General features: G+C 35.2%; 1 protein-coding gene across 7 annotated transcripts in view; it reads left to right on the top strand.

Moving 5' to 3' along the window:
• Positions 1-17,552, top strand: part of Nol4 (nucleolar protein 4) — a 286,589-nt gene that overhangs the window by 74,597 nt on the left and 194,440 nt on the right. For 5 of the 7 annotated variants that reach the window (XM_042675198.1, XM_042675197.1, XM_042675193.1 and 2 more), the window contains 2 exons: positions 12,401-12,512; positions 13,375-13,487. In XM_042675198.1, coding sequence (XP_042531132.1) covers positions 12,401-12,512; positions 13,375-13,487 — 225 coding nt within the window. Of the gene's footprint in view, positions 1-4,935; positions 4,967-12,362; positions 12,513-13,374; positions 13,488-17,552 lie in introns of all 7 variants that reach the window. The other 2 variants (XM_042675195.1, XM_042675192.1) reach the window with 1 other exon arrangement.

The raw sequence follows: 17,552 nt of genomic DNA, 5'->3' as shown, positions 1-17,552 counted from the left end.
TGTGAGACTCCATTCAAAAACTAATAAAAGCAAAAAGGATGAGGACATAGCTTGTAGTAGATTGTTTGCCTAGCAGGCACAAGGCCCTGAATTCAAATCCTGGTGTTTCCATAATAAATAAATAAACAAACATTTTATTTTAAAATAATACTTATTAGTTATTTGTGCTGGTCCTGGGGATTGAACTTAGGGCCTGGGCACTATCTCTACATGTTTTTTCTCAAGGCTAGCACTTTACTATGTGAGTCACAGCTCCACCTCCAACTTATTAGTGTGTATTTGGAGATAAGAGTCTCACATTTATTAAATGGGTGGTTTCGTTGTGAGTTTAATTTTTTCTTTCTTGAGGTTAAGTATATTCTGGAATTTAGGCCCCTTGCCTGATGTATAGTTGGTAAAAATCTATTCTGTGAGCTTTCTTTTTAGCTTGTTAACTGTACAGTTAACAAGTTAACAGTTTCTTTTTAGCTGTCTTGTATAGAACTTTTAGGTTTGATGCAATTACATGTATCAAGTTTTATTTGTTATGCTTCTGGTTCTTAGAAAGTTTCAATCTGTGCACAGGAGCCCTAGTATTTCCCTACTCTTTCTGTAATAGTTACAAGGTTTCTGGTCTTGCATTGAGGTCTTTGATCCATTTTGAATTGACACTGGTGCAAGGTGATATTATAAGGATCTAGTTTCAGTTTTCTGCCTGTGGATATTTAGTTTTGCCAGAATCATTTCTTGAAGAGGCTGCCTTTCTTTGAGCCTATGTTTTTGGCTCCTTTAGTGACTATTAAATAGCTTTAGGTCTGTGGGTTTGCTTTTCTGCCTTCTATTCTGTTCCACTGGTCCTCAGGACTGTTTTTGTGCCAGTACCAAAGTCTTCATTACTCTGGCTTTGTAATAGAGTCTTACTCTGGCTTTGTAATAGAGTTTGAAGTTTGATATCGTTATTTTCCCAACATTGTTCTGTTTAATAAGGATTCTTTTTGCTATTTGAGCTCTTTTGTTGTTATACATTAATTTTCCTATTGCTTTCTCTATCTCCTTGTTGGAATTTCGATTGGTATTGCATTGAATTTGTAGATAGCGTTGGGCAGTATTGCCAGTTTCATGTTAATTCTTCCAATCCAGGAGCATGGAAGGTCTTTCCATTTCCTTAAATATTCTTCAGTTATCTTTTTAAATTTTTAAAGGTCTCACTATAAAGGCCCTTTATATCTTTGGTTAAGTTAATTCCTAAATAGTTTTATTTACTTTTGTGTGGTTATTGCAAATGGAGTAGCTTTCCTGTCTCAATCTTCTCATTGCTGGTCTATAGAAAAGTTACTGATTTTTGTGGGTTGATATTATACCTAGTTACTTTAATAAAATTTTCAATAGGCTCTAGTAGCTCGGGAGAATTTTTTAGAAGGACAAAGGCAAAGCACAAAATAATATGTACAAGGAAATGGGTGTTTGTAAGAGGAATGGGTATTTGTAAACATTAGGGGAAAGGGGTAGATGAATGAAAATGGGTGGGAAGGGGAGAACTCAGTCAAGAATTTACTGTATGAACCACAAAATCAAATAATGTAAGGGAGGGGTTGGGGTGGATTATAGGAAGATGAGAAAGCCGGTGGCTCATGCCTGTAATCCTAGCTACTCAGGAGGCTGAGATCTGAGGATCACAGTTCAAAGCCAGCCCAGGCAGGAAAGTCCATGAGACTCTTATCTCCGATAAACCACTAGAAAACTGGAAGTGGTACTGTGTCTCAAGTGGTAGAGCACTTGCCTTGAGCTGAAGAGCTGAGGGATAGTGTCCAAGCCCTGAGTTCAAGCTCCACGGCCGACAAGAGGAAGATGAGAAAGAGGCACTGTATTCCGAAATTGCTTTGTTTAATGGCACCTCCTTTGTATAACTACCTAAAGATAATACAAATTAATAAAAAGTAAATGCTCATATAAAAATGGAATTAGGAAATTTGAATGCATGGATGGGGTTGATGTATATAGTGAGCATGAAAGAATATTGGTGGGAGTAACACTGATCCAGATGCGTTGTTCCCATAAATGGACACACTGAGGTTAAACTCTTTCATATAACTATTTAAGGATAACTTTAAAATGTTTTTTTTTTAAACAGTATTACATACTTTCTTGCCCAAACTGGTTTTGAACTTCAGACCTCAAATCTCAGCCTCCTATATAACAAAGATTACAGGTGTGAGCCATGGAGACTGGCTCAAAAACTATTAATTTTGCAAGTATCAGTATAAGTTAATTATTTCTTCTGTAGAAATACAATGTTGTGCACCTCTCATCTTATGTATGAAATGATTTAAAAGTGCCTACACAAATGAATTGCAAAACATTGTCTATTTTTCAATTCTCTACTACATCGAGAAACATATTAAATCCATAGCTAAATGGCAGTGACAATATCAAATTACACTCTGAACCAAATGTGATAGTACTAAAAACTTCATTAAAAATTCTCAAATCACTTCTTTAGGGGAGGCAAAGACACAATATACAAAACAGATGAGGGCAGAGGGACCTTTGCTGAGATGGAGATGTTGAATAGAGGAAAGATCTTCTTCCTTGATCAGATAGAGTTTTTTTCTAGACTTTGGTATGCATAATTTTATGAATCAGGATATATGAGTCCTTTATCAACAATTGGAATATACTCTTTTAATTCTATTTTAGTTTTATTCCCTTAAAGCCAACTTTCCTGGCTCTATTGCCCAGCTAAGTGCACTGAAGCTAGATTACGACAGAAGTTTTTTCAAACAAACCAATGTAAACAGATTGAACTAGGAGATTACGTCCAATTTATTCTTTATCCATAAATAATAGGATTTCACAGGAGAAATTTTCAGAAGTTTGGCTCCCAAGGACAAAATCGTCCTTGGTGTAGTGTGATATTTGACAAGGGCTTTTGATTTTCATGTTTTAGTTTCAGTAAAACAAAGCTATTGTTGCATTGATATAAATGCATTTTGAAAACAACAAAGGAGAGAGTGACTTGAAATCATTGTGATTGTACCGTTTTTGATGACAATCAAGTTCCATTTTTGTTTGCGTTCAAACTTGGTGTCTGAAAAGGAGCACAACTCATCTAACCATCCAGCGACTTCTTGACATGAAGGTCATGTAATAACATTTATCCTTTCAAACAAAACCTTTTTTTTTTTAACACTGGTGCTCTTGATTCAAAACGATATGATTTTTTTTGTAACCAGATCTTTTTGTTTAGCTTAGTTTTATTGTTTTATAAAGTGATTGTGAATCCTCCAAACTCACCAACCTCATATGGTGTCAGGCCAAAATTGGCTTCTGTGCTGCTGATGGTTTTTTGTTTTGTTTTGCTTTTCCCATTATACTATTTAAGAAATAGAAAATTACTTACATTTCTTTCAAACATTCCATTACAAGCAGAAGTCTTATGCATTGGTTTCCTGGCTTGTTTCAATGTGGCACTGTCACTAAACCTCACTGTAGAGCCATTGGTTCTGCTGGAGCAGGACAGATGGTCTGCTAATTTCTTCCAGGCAGAAGTCTGTATTGTTATTGCATAGTCTGAGTGTTTCTTGTAACCTAAAACAAGTCACAGAATGCTTAGTGTCTCCTCCTGTTCAAAAAGGTCACCTCAAACTGTCTAGAGCATTTTATAGTTACAAAGAACCTCACATAAGGGGACATTATGGAACTGTCTCCCTATTACCTTTAGTATTGATTACTAGGAGTGACTGGTTGGTTATGATGTATAGTGGTTCTAGGCATGGACCCTGAGAATACTGACTTGCACTTAATTCAGAGACTACATGATATATTTGAGTTTCATTTTCTCATCTGTTAAACAAAGGTCGTAATGGCGAAATGGAAATCTATTCATGGTATAATCATGAGGGTTAAATGGTAAATCCATAAGCATTCTCGTAAGGGGGAATTTAATGAAACATACATTGTTTCGGAAGTATTTTCTTTTGTGCCTTACAGCTGAACCAAGTAATAGTGTATTATTCTAATTCTGTTTTCAGAAAGGTTTATTTTCTTCCATTTCAGAGCAAGGAATTACAATTTCATCAACAATCTGCATAAAATCAAGGATTCTACTGAAACTTGTCAGAAATATAATAGATGGGATATTAGACAGGACTCTCGGGATTGAGGAGTGAAGCAAGGGACATTGCTCTGTTCTCAAATTTTCTCATAACTTTTTCTCTTGAAGTGAAGTCATTCTTGCCTTGAGTTTAGGACATAAATTTGTATTAGAACTTGTGAAATGAGCAGTCTGAGAAAATATAGCAGAGCAGCTATTTGTCATTAAATGGTTTTGATGACTTGTTTTTCTTTCCTTTTGTTGTAAAGATATTGTACAGAGGGGTTACAGTTACATGAGTAAGGCAATGCGTACATGACTTGTCGAGCATTGTTACCCTTCCCTTGTGATGTCCCACTATTTCTTCCCTCCCCTATCTCCCTCACTCTCCCCCCCCCCACCTGAAGTTGTAAAGTTGTTTCCAATATACCGTCTTGTGGGTATCCTTGTTGCAGTGGGTCATCCTATGTCCTTGTTTCAGCATTTTGTTATTCCCCTTTCCCTCCTCAGATTAGACAAATGCATATACAAGATGCAGGGTACCAAAACCAAGTAGAGTGACTGTTTTTTTTTTAAACTATTTCAAGAATTCACGAGTAAGTCTTAAAAATGAAACTCATATTTAAAAAGTGAGTGTAGAAAAATTCTTGGTATCGTCTAATTATTAAATTTAATCAAACCAGCCTTTCAAGTTAGTCATTGTTCACTTATCATTTGGGTTCTTTTGGGTACCTGACATTTTCACCTTATCTGTGGTCTGTTGAAAAGAACTTGAGTAGCGATTGAGATCTTTAGAACTTGGTTACATAGTTTGGGGATTTTAAAAAAAATGGTTTCTTCATCAGAAGGAACTAGAAAAGTAGACTATTCATCCTCCTTTAAATTATAGTATTTGTCAGGCATATTACCCATCATTTCTTTGTTTCAGTCTCAGATGGAAGTATAGAATCAATGCCGTTTTAAGGATATGGTCCGTGAGTTTTCCTCAGACAAGCCATTTGTCATTAGACTTCTGAAGCAGCCATGTGGATTCACCCTGACATGCCTGCGGCCATCTTGATCATGAATGGCGTGATTGCTCCTGAGTAAGCCTGGTCGCTTTTCCCCGAACAATTTCTCAGCACACTGAAAACAGATTAAGGCATTAGACTGGTACTTGGAACTTTATAATCAAACTAAAGTGTGGAGGGGAAAGGAATATGCCTGACTCTTTGATACTAGCTGTAGATAAACAAAAAATGAATTTTGGCTTGAATAAAGTCATGTCTCCTCACCGGTGTATGTATACCTATGCTTTTGACTCAAATTATGGCGATTCACTGGTCTTGCTTATGCTTAGAACTTTTGTCAGTCACTCCAATAAATTCTGCAATTCTGGGTCTTTCTGCTTCTTCCTTTGGTCTCATGACTCACAGAGACTAGATTTTATCCACTGGAATCAGATTGCTACCATTATAGGCTGATTTTTATTGTTCAGTGTATCAAAAATGCTACCTTTGGGTTACTTTTATGTAGAAATATTAGCATTCTTTTGGGATTATGGTCATCATTCATGCCTTTATGATAATAATTTTAACTTATTATTATTTTTAATTCCCAAAATATTCTAGTTCTGAGGAATACAGAAAATATTCTTTTCACTGAAAACAAGATTAGTATCAGTCAACACACAAATGAACTGGTCCTTTACAAGTGTTTAGCAACACAAAAACTTATCCTGTGCCTTAGCACCCTTAAATTTCAACCACAGCCAAATCAAAGTTAAAAAAACAACAATAACAAGGCCAGGTGTGGTGACTTCCATCTGAAATTCTCCATTAGGAAAAGGAGGATTGCAGCTCAAAGCCAGCTAAAGAAAACTTATCCAAACTTTACCTCAAAAACAAGGCCAGATGGTGGGTGTAAATGCCTGTGTTTATATATTATAATGTCCTACATTCAGAAACAAATTGTAGAATTATTATCTTTCTCAAATGTGAAAAAATAAGAAAAAATATTTTCAACCCAGTGTGATCATGTATCCCTATAGTACCAGTAACTACAAAGCATATTAGACTCCTAATTGAATAACATAATGAGTTGCCAAATCAAGGAACAAAGAAAATAAAAGAAGGAAAAAAATCCATTTTCAAGTGAATCATCCCAATCAATATTCTACCTATGTTATATGCCATACATTTAAAGAACAGTTAGAATCCTGAAGCAGAGAAATGTCTAATTTCAGAACACAAGTTAAGAAAATAAATCTTAGAATGATTTTTCTTGTATCTGAATGAAAGTATTTTTTCAATGATAGTTCTTGCATCTGGATCAAAACATTTTGTACCTTCTTTCTAGGTTTGTTCTTATGATTCATTTTTTAAATATGTTTTTATTGTAAAAATACTGTACAGAGGGTTACAGTTACATGAATAAGGTAATGCGTACATTTCCTATCGAGCATTGTTACCTCCCCTTTGTTTTTCCCCTACTATCCCTTCCCCCCCCCCAAGTCCCCAACTCTACACTGTATGTCAGTGAATACATTTGTATAAACTTGCGTACCACCCAATGTATTTACTTATGATTTTGTGAGCTAAAGTCTCTCTTTATCATTAGCCCATTTACTAATTGGGTTGTTGGTTTGTTGAGAGTTTAATTTTTTATTTTTATTTTTGTCGGTTGTGGGGCTTGAACTCTGGGCCTGGGTGCTGACGCTCAGCTCTTCAGCTCAAGGCGAGTGCTCTACCATTTGAGCCACAGTGCCACTTCCGTTTTCTGGGGGTTTATTGGAGATAAGAGTCTCACAGACTTTCCTTGCCTGGGTTGGCTTTGAACTGTGATCCTCAGATCTCAGCCTTCTGAGTAGCTAGGATTACAGGTGTGAGCCACCGGCACCAGGCTGAGTTTATTTTTTTATGTTCTCTGTATATTCTAAATATTTTTTAGGCCATTGTCTAGAGCCATAGTAGTGAAAACAGCTAGCCATTCTCAAAAAACAAACCTGATGACCAATGTAACAGAATGGAAGTGCCAGAAATAAACACACAGAGCTCTGTCCATTTAATATTTTAAAAGACAGCCAGAAAGAGTCTGGAAGAAAGATAGCCTCTTCAACAAATTGTTCTAGTGCAATTAGATATCTACATGCAGAAAACAGAAACTAGATCTTTACTTAATGCCTTGCACTTGCATGAAATCAAAATGGATTTAAGATCTCAGACCTGAAACCATTAAACTATTACAGGAAAGAGGAGGGGAAACATTAGGGCTCCTGGGCACAGGTAGAAACTTTCTAAGTAAGCTTCCTGAAACACAGTAAATCAAAGAAAGTCTGGATAAATGTGACTGTACTCAACTAAAAAGTTTCTGTAAGGCCAAGGATGTAGCTGACATGAGAAAATGATAGCTTACAGAACAGAGGGAATTTTCCTGTTTATAATTTTGTTGTATTTCTAGATCATATTTGTTGACCCTTGCTGCATTTGCATGATAGAGGGTGGCACTTTAATGAATAGAGCCTGGAAAAATATGTCTACGAGTTTCATCATGATGAATAGCTAGTTAATGTTAGCTTAATATTTCAAATATTCACTGTCAGCAAATGGAGACAAGCCTTTCACTGGGGAGGGGAACCGCAGCGGTGTTTAACCCAGCTCTCACATTCAAAAAAGAGTTCATGTGGAGGCTTTTAATTTTATGCCTGAATGGCACCAAAGAAGACTATCCAGAGGATCAAATCAAAACGTTTCAACCCGCCACCTTAATTGTTAACTGTAATTATTCAAATATACAAGAGTGCAAGATCTTTCAAAGGATGTTTAGATTTTTTTTTAAAAAAAAGTATTTTGAGGACCTCAGCAATAAATGCTGCCTATACTTCAAATCATTTTTTCCCTTTTATTGTTTTGTCTGTCTCTACCGCTGTCTTGAGGTAGAAATAGTAAACCTAAATTGTATATATTTGAAGTGTAAAGCATGATGCTTAGATATAAGAATACATTGTGAAATGATTACATCAATCAACCCATTGTCACATGTGGAAAGAAGGAAGTGTGAACAATGGCCGCCACTCCCATTCAGGAGGTCCCCAACCTTAAGCCCTCATCCTTTTCCAAAGATACCACCTCCCAGTATCTCTTCACTAGGGATTGCTTCCACATGTAAATTTTGGAGGGACAAAAACAGTCAATCAGACCATTTTACAAATGGAATTTTTTTTCAGCTGAGTTGAGTTCCTTCTAAATGTTTAAATTTTACCTCTTAATGAATACTTGATCTGCATATATTTTCTCCCATTCTATAAGTTATCTCCACACTCTGTTTCCTTTGTTCTGTGGGAGCATCTTAGTTTGATGAAATCATGTGTTTATTTTTTGGTTTTTATCTTTTGTGTTGGGGATCATATCCTAAAAATTATTGCATAATAGAAGCTTTATCCTGCATTTGGTTTTTCCCCCTAGTACTTTAACGTTTCAGGTCAAATCATTCATCGGTTTGATTTGATGTTTGTATGTGATGTGAACAGTTGCTTATATTTCATTTTCTTTCTAAATTTTCTTTTTCAATTTTCCCTATACCATATACCAACGTAAGTTTTGTTTCTTCATGTTTGCTCTTGGGATATTTGTTGGGTAGCAATTGACCATATATATATGTACATATAGATATATATAATATTTAGTTCATTTGTCTACTTGTGTATCTGTGCTGTACTACAGTTTTGAAGCTTTGCCACATATTTTGAAATCAGGTAGCATGATGCTTGTACATTTGTTTTTCTTGCCCAAGAATAGATCAGGATCTTTTGTAGCTCTGTATCAATTTTAGAATGGCTTTTCCAAATCAGAAGAATTCCATGGGAAAGTTGCAGAAACTGTTCCGAGTTCATAGATTGTTATGGGTGATATGGACATTTATCAGTATTAACTCTTCTGGTCATGCGTATCTTTTCATTTATTAGTGTCTTCAGTTTCTTTCACTAATTTCCATAGTTTTCTCTATATGGAACTTTTACTTCTTAATTATTTGTATTACTATTTTATGTTGTTGATATTTAAATTGGCTTTTTAAATTGATTTTTGAGAGTTCAGTGTTAGAATGTTGAAATGTGACTGAGTTTTTTATATTGGTTGCTCTTTAAAAATCCTACAGCTAAACTAAATTTGATTATTAATTCTGACAGTCTTTTAAGTCCACCCATTCCTCTGTAAAAGACCATATCTTCTGCAAACATAGACAGTTTTACCTATTTCTTTTAAAGTTTTATGTCTTAGCTCTTCCAAGCTTTATTGTTGTGGCTGGAACTTCTAGTAACATATCAAATTGAAGTGAGGAGACTGGACGGCCTTGTCCTTGTCCTTGAGCTAGATGATATGCTTTCAGATTTTCACCATCACCATGGCGTATTATGTATGGTTTCCTATATGTGGTTTTTACATTGCTGAGGTCCATTGTTTCCATATTATTTATTGAGTGTGTTTATCATGAAAAGAAGTTAGGTTTTCTGCATCTACACTCATTATATGATCATAATTTTCTTAAATCATTCATTTTAGCCAAGTATAACATATTTATTCATTTTATTATGTTGCCTTACGCTTGCATCCTAGGGGCAAACCCCACTGGCCTTGGCATATAATACTTTCAATGTACTATTGAATTTTATTTTCTTGTATTTTGTTGGAGACTTTTGAATATATATTCATGAAGAATATTGGCCCCTAGTTTTCCCTTTTTTTACTATCACTCTCTCACTTTGGTAGGGGGTAATGCTGACTTCATAGAATGCACTTGGACATTCAAACTTACTGTTTCTAAGTGAGGACTTACCACTGCAATTTTGTTAATTTCTTTGTCAGTTTTGTAGTTCTTTTCTTCCGCTCTTGTTACTCTACTTTATAATTTGATGGTTTTGTTTTTCAGTCAAGTCAGAGTTCCCTTCTTTTTATCTTGTATCTGTCTACTTGGAGGGGTTTAAATAAGACATCTTATTAAACATGATATTTTAAGCAGCTAAATATTTATCTTGCAGCATGTGTAAGAACTGGTGGCCTTGTTCTACTGCTTAAGTTGATATCAAAACTGAGGTTGAGTGTTCACTTCAGTGCCCTTCCAGCACACAGCAGGTATCCATCCTTTTCTAAACTTTACTGCAGGAGCCTGAGGGCAAATCTTCATGGTCAACTTGAAACTGCCCTTCCTTTCTTCTTATAGGAGTTACAACAGTTTTTGTAATCTTGATTCCTTAGTTCCTATGAATGTGTTTTTCTGTTATACAGTATATATATATATATATATATGGTTGTCAATTTGATGTTTCCATGAAGAGATGAATGCTAGAAATGGTTCTACCATCTTATTATCAATCTTGAAAATCCTAGTACAGAAAGCAGAGATTCTGGATAAGAGAAAAGAAGTGTTTTTTACCCTTATTCTACATGGCAGGAAAACTATCAATTCATAAGTGAGAGTGAGATGTAAAAAACTTTCCAGGAGGATCTCTCTTGGCTATGCTAACGAAAATACTATGGTCGGTGTGCTGCAGTAAACAGGCAATTTGGTGGAGCATTCTCTTTAGTTTTGTTTATTGTTGAACTTATCGGTCAGCTTCCATTAACCTCAATGGACTAGAATTCCATGTGGGTTAAAATATGAAAAACCAAGAATTAGTAATGCATCGATTTTTGTTTTGCTTCTGAATTATTATAAAATAGATTTTCAGTGAATGAGGAAAAATGACCTCTAATCATTCCCAGAAAATCAGATGAAGGTGTTAGTATCCTGTGTAAACACATGAACACAGGAATCCAGTGTGTGTGTGTGTGTGTGTGTGTGGGTGTGTGTGTGGTATGTAGAGAGATGGGGAGAGAGGAATTATATAGAGTCATAATTTAAATTACATATAATTCCTTATTCAATAACTAACAAAATACTTGGAAAAAATGCTTCCCTTTACTTTTTTCCCCCTAAGATCTCTGCCTAGTCTGAAATGGTATTTTTTTCAAATATAGAAATCATAATTTATAACTGATCATTTAAAAGTTAGATGTTTATATTTCAGTTCCTAGTAGGACTGAATTTTAATTACTTATGTAGATTTTAACAGACTTGGTCTTCATCTTTCATATTCCTATACCTTGTTTTACTGAAAGTCAGTGGGAGTGGCTAAGTTAATGCTGATTTTAATTCTAAACTCAGGGAACTACAAAATTATAATGTGGAATCTTAGAAAATGTTATAGGAGGCTCAGAGATTGGGATTTCTTCTATACCATTGATTATCAAATTTTGACCCCATAACCTCTAAGGAATTTAGTTTACATTTATACTCAGTGATACATTAGGTATATACTGTCCCCTCCCTCTACTAAGTTAAACTTTATCAACGCTCATATCTTCTGTATGCATCTAAGAAATCATCTATGCCAATTATGTCTAATCTACAACTCGGTTATTTCTCCTGCTAGTCTTCTGTGTGCAAACAGGAATAATAGTACTATCTGGGAAAACTGAATCCTGTGTCAGAGTTCTGAGGATTCCCATTGAGTCACAGTTCCCTTTTTACTTAGAGATAGTGAAAGTCTATCCACTTACCTTCAGGGATTATTTGTGCTTTGATCAGAAAATGTTAATGTTTACAAAATCACTGTGACAGGAGTGTTGATGGCCAAATTGATTCTAGATCATAGTTCTGCAAGTAGAGTTCTCTGTAGAGTGCAGGAGAAGCATTTTCTGACAATCAGTGTAAGCAATTGTGGGAAATACGAAATTGACTTAAGATGAATGAGATAGATGACCTAAATCCATTTCCAAAATGTGTCATTTTCTGTGGAAGGGATGATTCACTGCAGTAATAAGTAGATACATTAATTTATCCTTTACTCCTAAATATTTGAAAGCAATAATGAAGAAATGCTCATTATGCAAAGTTTATGACTTCCATTTGGGACTAAATTTTAATATATACTTGAGTAAAATTTTAGATGTTCTTTTCAGTAAGTCTTAGAAGGCAATGATGGCAATATTAAAAAAAAAACCCAAAAAATACTAGAATGTCTATACACTGTGATAATTTTTCCTAAAAGAATTGTTGAAATATCAGCATACATCTGTCCAGATGTGGCTGATGTTTGATTCTCCACAAGACATTATTGGCTCTAACGAGGAGACATCTAATCAGGTTGGATAGATATTTCTTGAAATGATGCATGGTATGCAGTGCATGCTTTCATTGTGCTTCCTACCATTATGGAATAACATGTCTTATTTGGAAATACAGTGAGCATTTCGGTTAAGTCATGCCCAGACAGCTTATGTAATAACATCTACATTTTGTGAATCCTTTCAGATTTCAGAGAGCTATGCCTTCCTACCAAGAGAAGCGGTGACACGGTTTCTAATGAGCTGCTCAGAGTGCCAGAAACGAATGCATTTAAACCCAGATGGAACAGATCATAAAGGTAGCTGCAGTGTCAAATAGTGAGACTTAAAGTAATTTTACTCATAATGGCAATTTATATCTCCCATTTTTAGAAAAACGTGGTACATTGAGACAGTTCAACAAGTCAGATCATCTCATTTATTCAAGTAAGACTCAGTAAATTTTGAATACCCACTTGCAAAGTAATTCAGAACTCACTCTTCAGAGATGGTTTTTACTCTGGCAAATAACTTCTTACTATAATAATGTTCTAATTTTCATTATTGTATGATTTCATTGTGTTTTAGGTATCCTCAACAAGGAAAATGGTTTCTACTAATGTCTTTTCAAGTGTACCAGTTTCTTATTTCTAGAAATCATAGACAATGTGGAGTTACCATATGTCAAAAATTATGTAGGATTACAATTTGATTTTAGTTTTCTTTCATTAAAATATCTAGATTAGTTTCCTAAATACAAATTTTCTGTAATGAAATTAATCTCAGAGATACATCTAAATTAGTATATTGCCATTCCTGGAAGATGAATAGTCTGGTCAATAAAAAAGAAAAACTAAGGGATAAAAGCAAATTTACTATGCACACAAAAATACATATAGAAATAAATTGTGTAACAAAGGGTTAAATATGCAAATAAATATGTCCAGTATGTTAATTAGTTTCATTCACTGTCATTCAGGATGTCTAAAAGTTCCCCTGTCGTTAGAAATAATTCCTTTATCTAAATCGTGAATTTGGGTCAATATGTCTCTATGTACCTTGTAGGTTCTTTTCCTGCAATCCATCTAGAATACGACTACATTTGGAAAGATCAGATCATTCTGAAGTTACATGTGCAAAACCGTATTACTTTCATGATGCATCTGCCATGTTTTGTTACAGACAATGGAAAACCTCCTACTCTAGTGACCAGCATGATTGATTACAACATGCCCATTACCATGGCCTACATGAAGCACATGAAGTTACAGCTGCTAAACTCACAGCAAGATGAGGTAAAGGGAAGAATCTGCCTCCAGTCACCTGCATGTCCGAATGTACTTTGATAACCATGACTGTTGTATGAAGCATGGTGATATTTTGAAGACAGTCATTTATAATTTTAATGAAAAAGATGCCACCCAGATTACACTGATGTAAAATAATGGGCAGAAAATTAAGTTTTGCGTGCACAGTCCCTGGTTTAATCCTTCTACCTTAGTATTGATCAGGGGAAATTTGTTAATTCATTTTTTTTTGGTTGGTTGTGGGGCTTGAACTCTGGGCCTGGGCGCTGTCCCTCAGCTCTTCAGCTCAAGGCGCGTGCTCTACTGCTTGAGGCACAGTGCCACTTCTGGTTTTCTGGTAGTTTATTGGCGATAAGAGTCTCAGGGACTTTTCTGCCTGGGCTGGCTTTGAACTGCGATCCTCAGATCTCAACCTCCTGAGTAGCTGGGATTACAGGCATGAGCCACCGATGCCTGGTTAATTTGTTCATTCTTAAGAAAGTTTTCCTACCTTAAGGACCACCATTGAGCTGATCCAATGGTGGGAGGTGTGTGAGGGGAATATTCAGCTAAAGTGTGTTTAGCTAGGAAAATCAAGTATGAAGCCTATTTTATCTGAGTCAGAGAAATCAGTTTAATAGGTATCAACCAAATAATAATTTCTCTGTTATTCATGTATATTTTTAAAGTTCTTTATCATTGAATTATTTTACATATTTGTTAGTTTCTCTCCATTTTCTACAAAATGGCGGTTATTCTAATGAGAGGTTCTTTGAAATGTCAAATTTATTACATTTAATTTGTATAGGAAAATCTGGCAATGTGCTGTTATGTATTGGATACGAATGTAGATTTATTTAACAGTCTCTACAATTCTAGTTGCTTCCCACCTGGATTGAATGATTTCAAACTCAAGGATTAAGTTATATATAGACCTTGTTTATAGTTTGCAAATTATGTCACAACTACTAATACCCAACCTAAACTAATCAGATCCTTGATAAAGAATTAGCTGGGTGCTGATGGTTCACATTAGTAATCCTAGCTTACTCAGGTGGCTGAGAACTGAGGATCACAGGTTGAAACCAGCACAGGTTAAGAAAGTCTGTGAGACTCCTATTACTAATTAAACACCCAAAAATGCCAGAAGTGGAGCTGTGGCTCAAGTTGTAGAGCACTAGCCTTGAGCACAAAAGCTTAGGGACAACACCAAGGCCCTGAGTTCAAGACCCAGAAAGGCATTAATAAAAACTTAAAGGAGATAGTCATTAATTAGTAGAAACAGAGAGACTATATTAGGAAGAGATTCTCAGGCTAATGAGTTCTCTTTAAAATTCTTCTATAATAATGTAGTTATTATGTACTTTTCAAATTACCAAAGTTAGGTGAAAAGCCATTAAAACCTTCTAAAATTATTTTGAGTTAACTTTTAAAATAAAACTTTTAAAAATAAAAATCTTTTTATTTGTCTCTGTATTTGGAAAAGTTTGATCTCAAACCTGTATTTATAAAAATCATTTGATTTCAATAGACTGTATTCAGGCTTTAGTCTCCAAGAATATCCCTATTAGTCAAGTGACTTTACAAAAATTACTTACTATAGGATGGCTAAATATAAGTCATTAAACAGTACCAAAACCAGAAAGCTAACCCTTTCAAAATCAAGTGAGGAAATATTAGTATCTATTAAAAGCTAAGAATTTAAATTTATCAGTAAGATTCTTACATAATTGGGAAAAATGCCTCATAACTAGAGATTTTAAATTATTTGTAGAAAACTCATTTAGATGTTAATATGTCTATTTCTAGGCCAAAAAGTGAGATCAAGTAGGTGCCAGCAATTTAGCTCACATTCTCTGAGACTTTCTGTTTCTAAAAATTCATAAGTATTTTACACAAAAGAAGTCTTTTCAATTTGTAACTACAGTAAGAAAATAAATTTTACACTCAGAGTTTGAAAATATTGAATTGGATATGCACCATCAAAATATCCAGATAATTCATTATTCAAATAATAAATTATTTAATAATTTAGATATCTAAAGAAGCATATCTTCTAGAGTGTGGAACAGACCATACAAATAAAAGATTATAAATAAAAACATACCATATACTGTTAAGGGAAGTAAGGACAATATTGGAATTCCTTTAGAGCTAAGGATTATTGATTACTCCAAAGCTCAGTGTAAAAGTGCTTGCCTAGCATCTGTGAGGTCCTGGGTTTGATCACCAGCATTAAAAGAAAGATGGAAAGAAGGAAGGAAGTAGAAAATAGGAAAGAAGGAAAGAAAAGGAAAGAAGGAAGGAAAGGAGGAAGATATATATATACACATACATATATATATGTGTATATATATATATATATATATATATATATATATATATATATAGTTGTTGTTGTTGTTGTTGGTTATGGGGCTTGAACTCTGGTCTGAGCACTATCCCTTAGCTCTTCAGCTCAAGGCTAGCACTCTACCACTGGAGCCACAGCACCACATCTGGTTTTCTGGTGGTTTATTGGAGATAAGAGTTTCACGGCCTTTCCTGCACTAACTGGCTTTGAAACGCAATCCTCAGATCTCAGCCTCCTGAGTAGCTAGGATTACAGGCATGAGCCACCGGCACCCAGCTAAGAATTGCATTTGATTACCTATGTGTCATTTGTGAAGAATTGAAGAAAACCAGGGCATATGTATCAGAGGGATGTTTTTCAAGGTTTTTGAGGCAGGTGCATGCTACCCAAGGCATATGTCATAACCATTTACTCAGTTATACTCATCTGACAATTGCATTGGGTTTACTGGTCCAAGAAAGTTTCACTTATGTATCTGGCTCCTTGATACTCCTTTATATGGTGCCTCTTTACCTATTTGGCTAGTCTGACTATCCTAACAGTATAGTGATTCCAAAGTCAGACATCTTATATAGCAAAGGATTTTCAAGCGTCTGGAAGCAGAAGCTCCATCCCATCTGGAGCTATCTATTTAATTTGGCCATATTCTATTGGCCAAAATAAATAACAAAGCTAGATAATCTTTCAACAGAGTAAAATCAACACTGCTGGTTTTGCTGGCTTCCATCTTTGGAGATTATCCATTAAATTGGTCAATACTATGAAATATAAATAACAACAACAAAAACCTTCAACATCAGGTCTGAGCTTGTTGGTGAATGTTTATAATGCCAGTTCTGAAGGAAGCCAATGTTAAGAAGATCTCAATATCAGGAGAGCTAAAGTAGAGTGTTAGTAATAGCATATCTGTAACAAAGCAGATGTGGCACATCTTGGTATTCCAGCTATGTGGGAGGTAGAAGGATAATCAAGGTCAAAGGCTTTTTCTAGAGCTCAGAAGGTGGCTCAGTGATAGAGTGCTCGCCTTGCATGCATGAAGCCCTGGGTTCAATTCCTCAGTACCATATACACAGAAAAAGCTGGAAGTGGCACTGTGGCTCGTGTGGTAGAGTACTAGCCTTGAGCAAAAAGAGGCTAAAAGACAGGACCCAGACACTGAGTTCAATCCCCAGGACTGGCAAAAACCAAACCAAACAAACAAACCAATAGCAAAGGCTTTCTCTAGACCCTATCTGAAATATAACAAGACAAAAAGGGGGAAGGATGTGATTCAAGTGGTAAAACACTTACCTACCAAGCTCAAGACACTGTGTTCAAATACAAAACAAGAAAACAAATAAACATATTCAACCTCTCATAGTTTTCAAAATAATTCTCAATGCATTAATCTACTTTGGGTTTGCCACTTTTGAAATACTTGTGTCCAGAGCAAGAGCTATCTCCTTATCAAGTGTTGATGAGAGTTCACATTGGAGTCAAGGTTTTGGGGAAGTTTGGGAGTATTTATTTAAAACTCTCAAAGATATTACCATGCTTTGACTAGAAGCTTATAGGAAATAATGTAATATGGGAAGCCAAGCATGTATTAGGATGGTTACTGTATGACAGTAACTGACAGTTACTGACAGGACATTACTGTATATCTTTTCAAGATCTAAAAATAAAGCATTGTGAAATCTGCAATGCCCCATATTTACTAGGCACTAAGAACCTTTTAATTT

Source organism: Dipodomys spectabilis, unplaced genomic scaffold, assembly GCF_019054845.1.
Source record: "Dipodomys spectabilis isolate Male_0828 unplaced genomic scaffold, ASM1905484v1 ptg000024l, whole genome shotgun sequence".
In the NCBI taxonomy this organism is placed as follows: domain Eukaryota; kingdom Metazoa; phylum Chordata; class Mammalia; order Rodentia; family Heteromyidae; genus Dipodomys; species Dipodomys spectabilis.
This window is presented reverse-complemented; position numbering and strand designations above follow the sequence as displayed.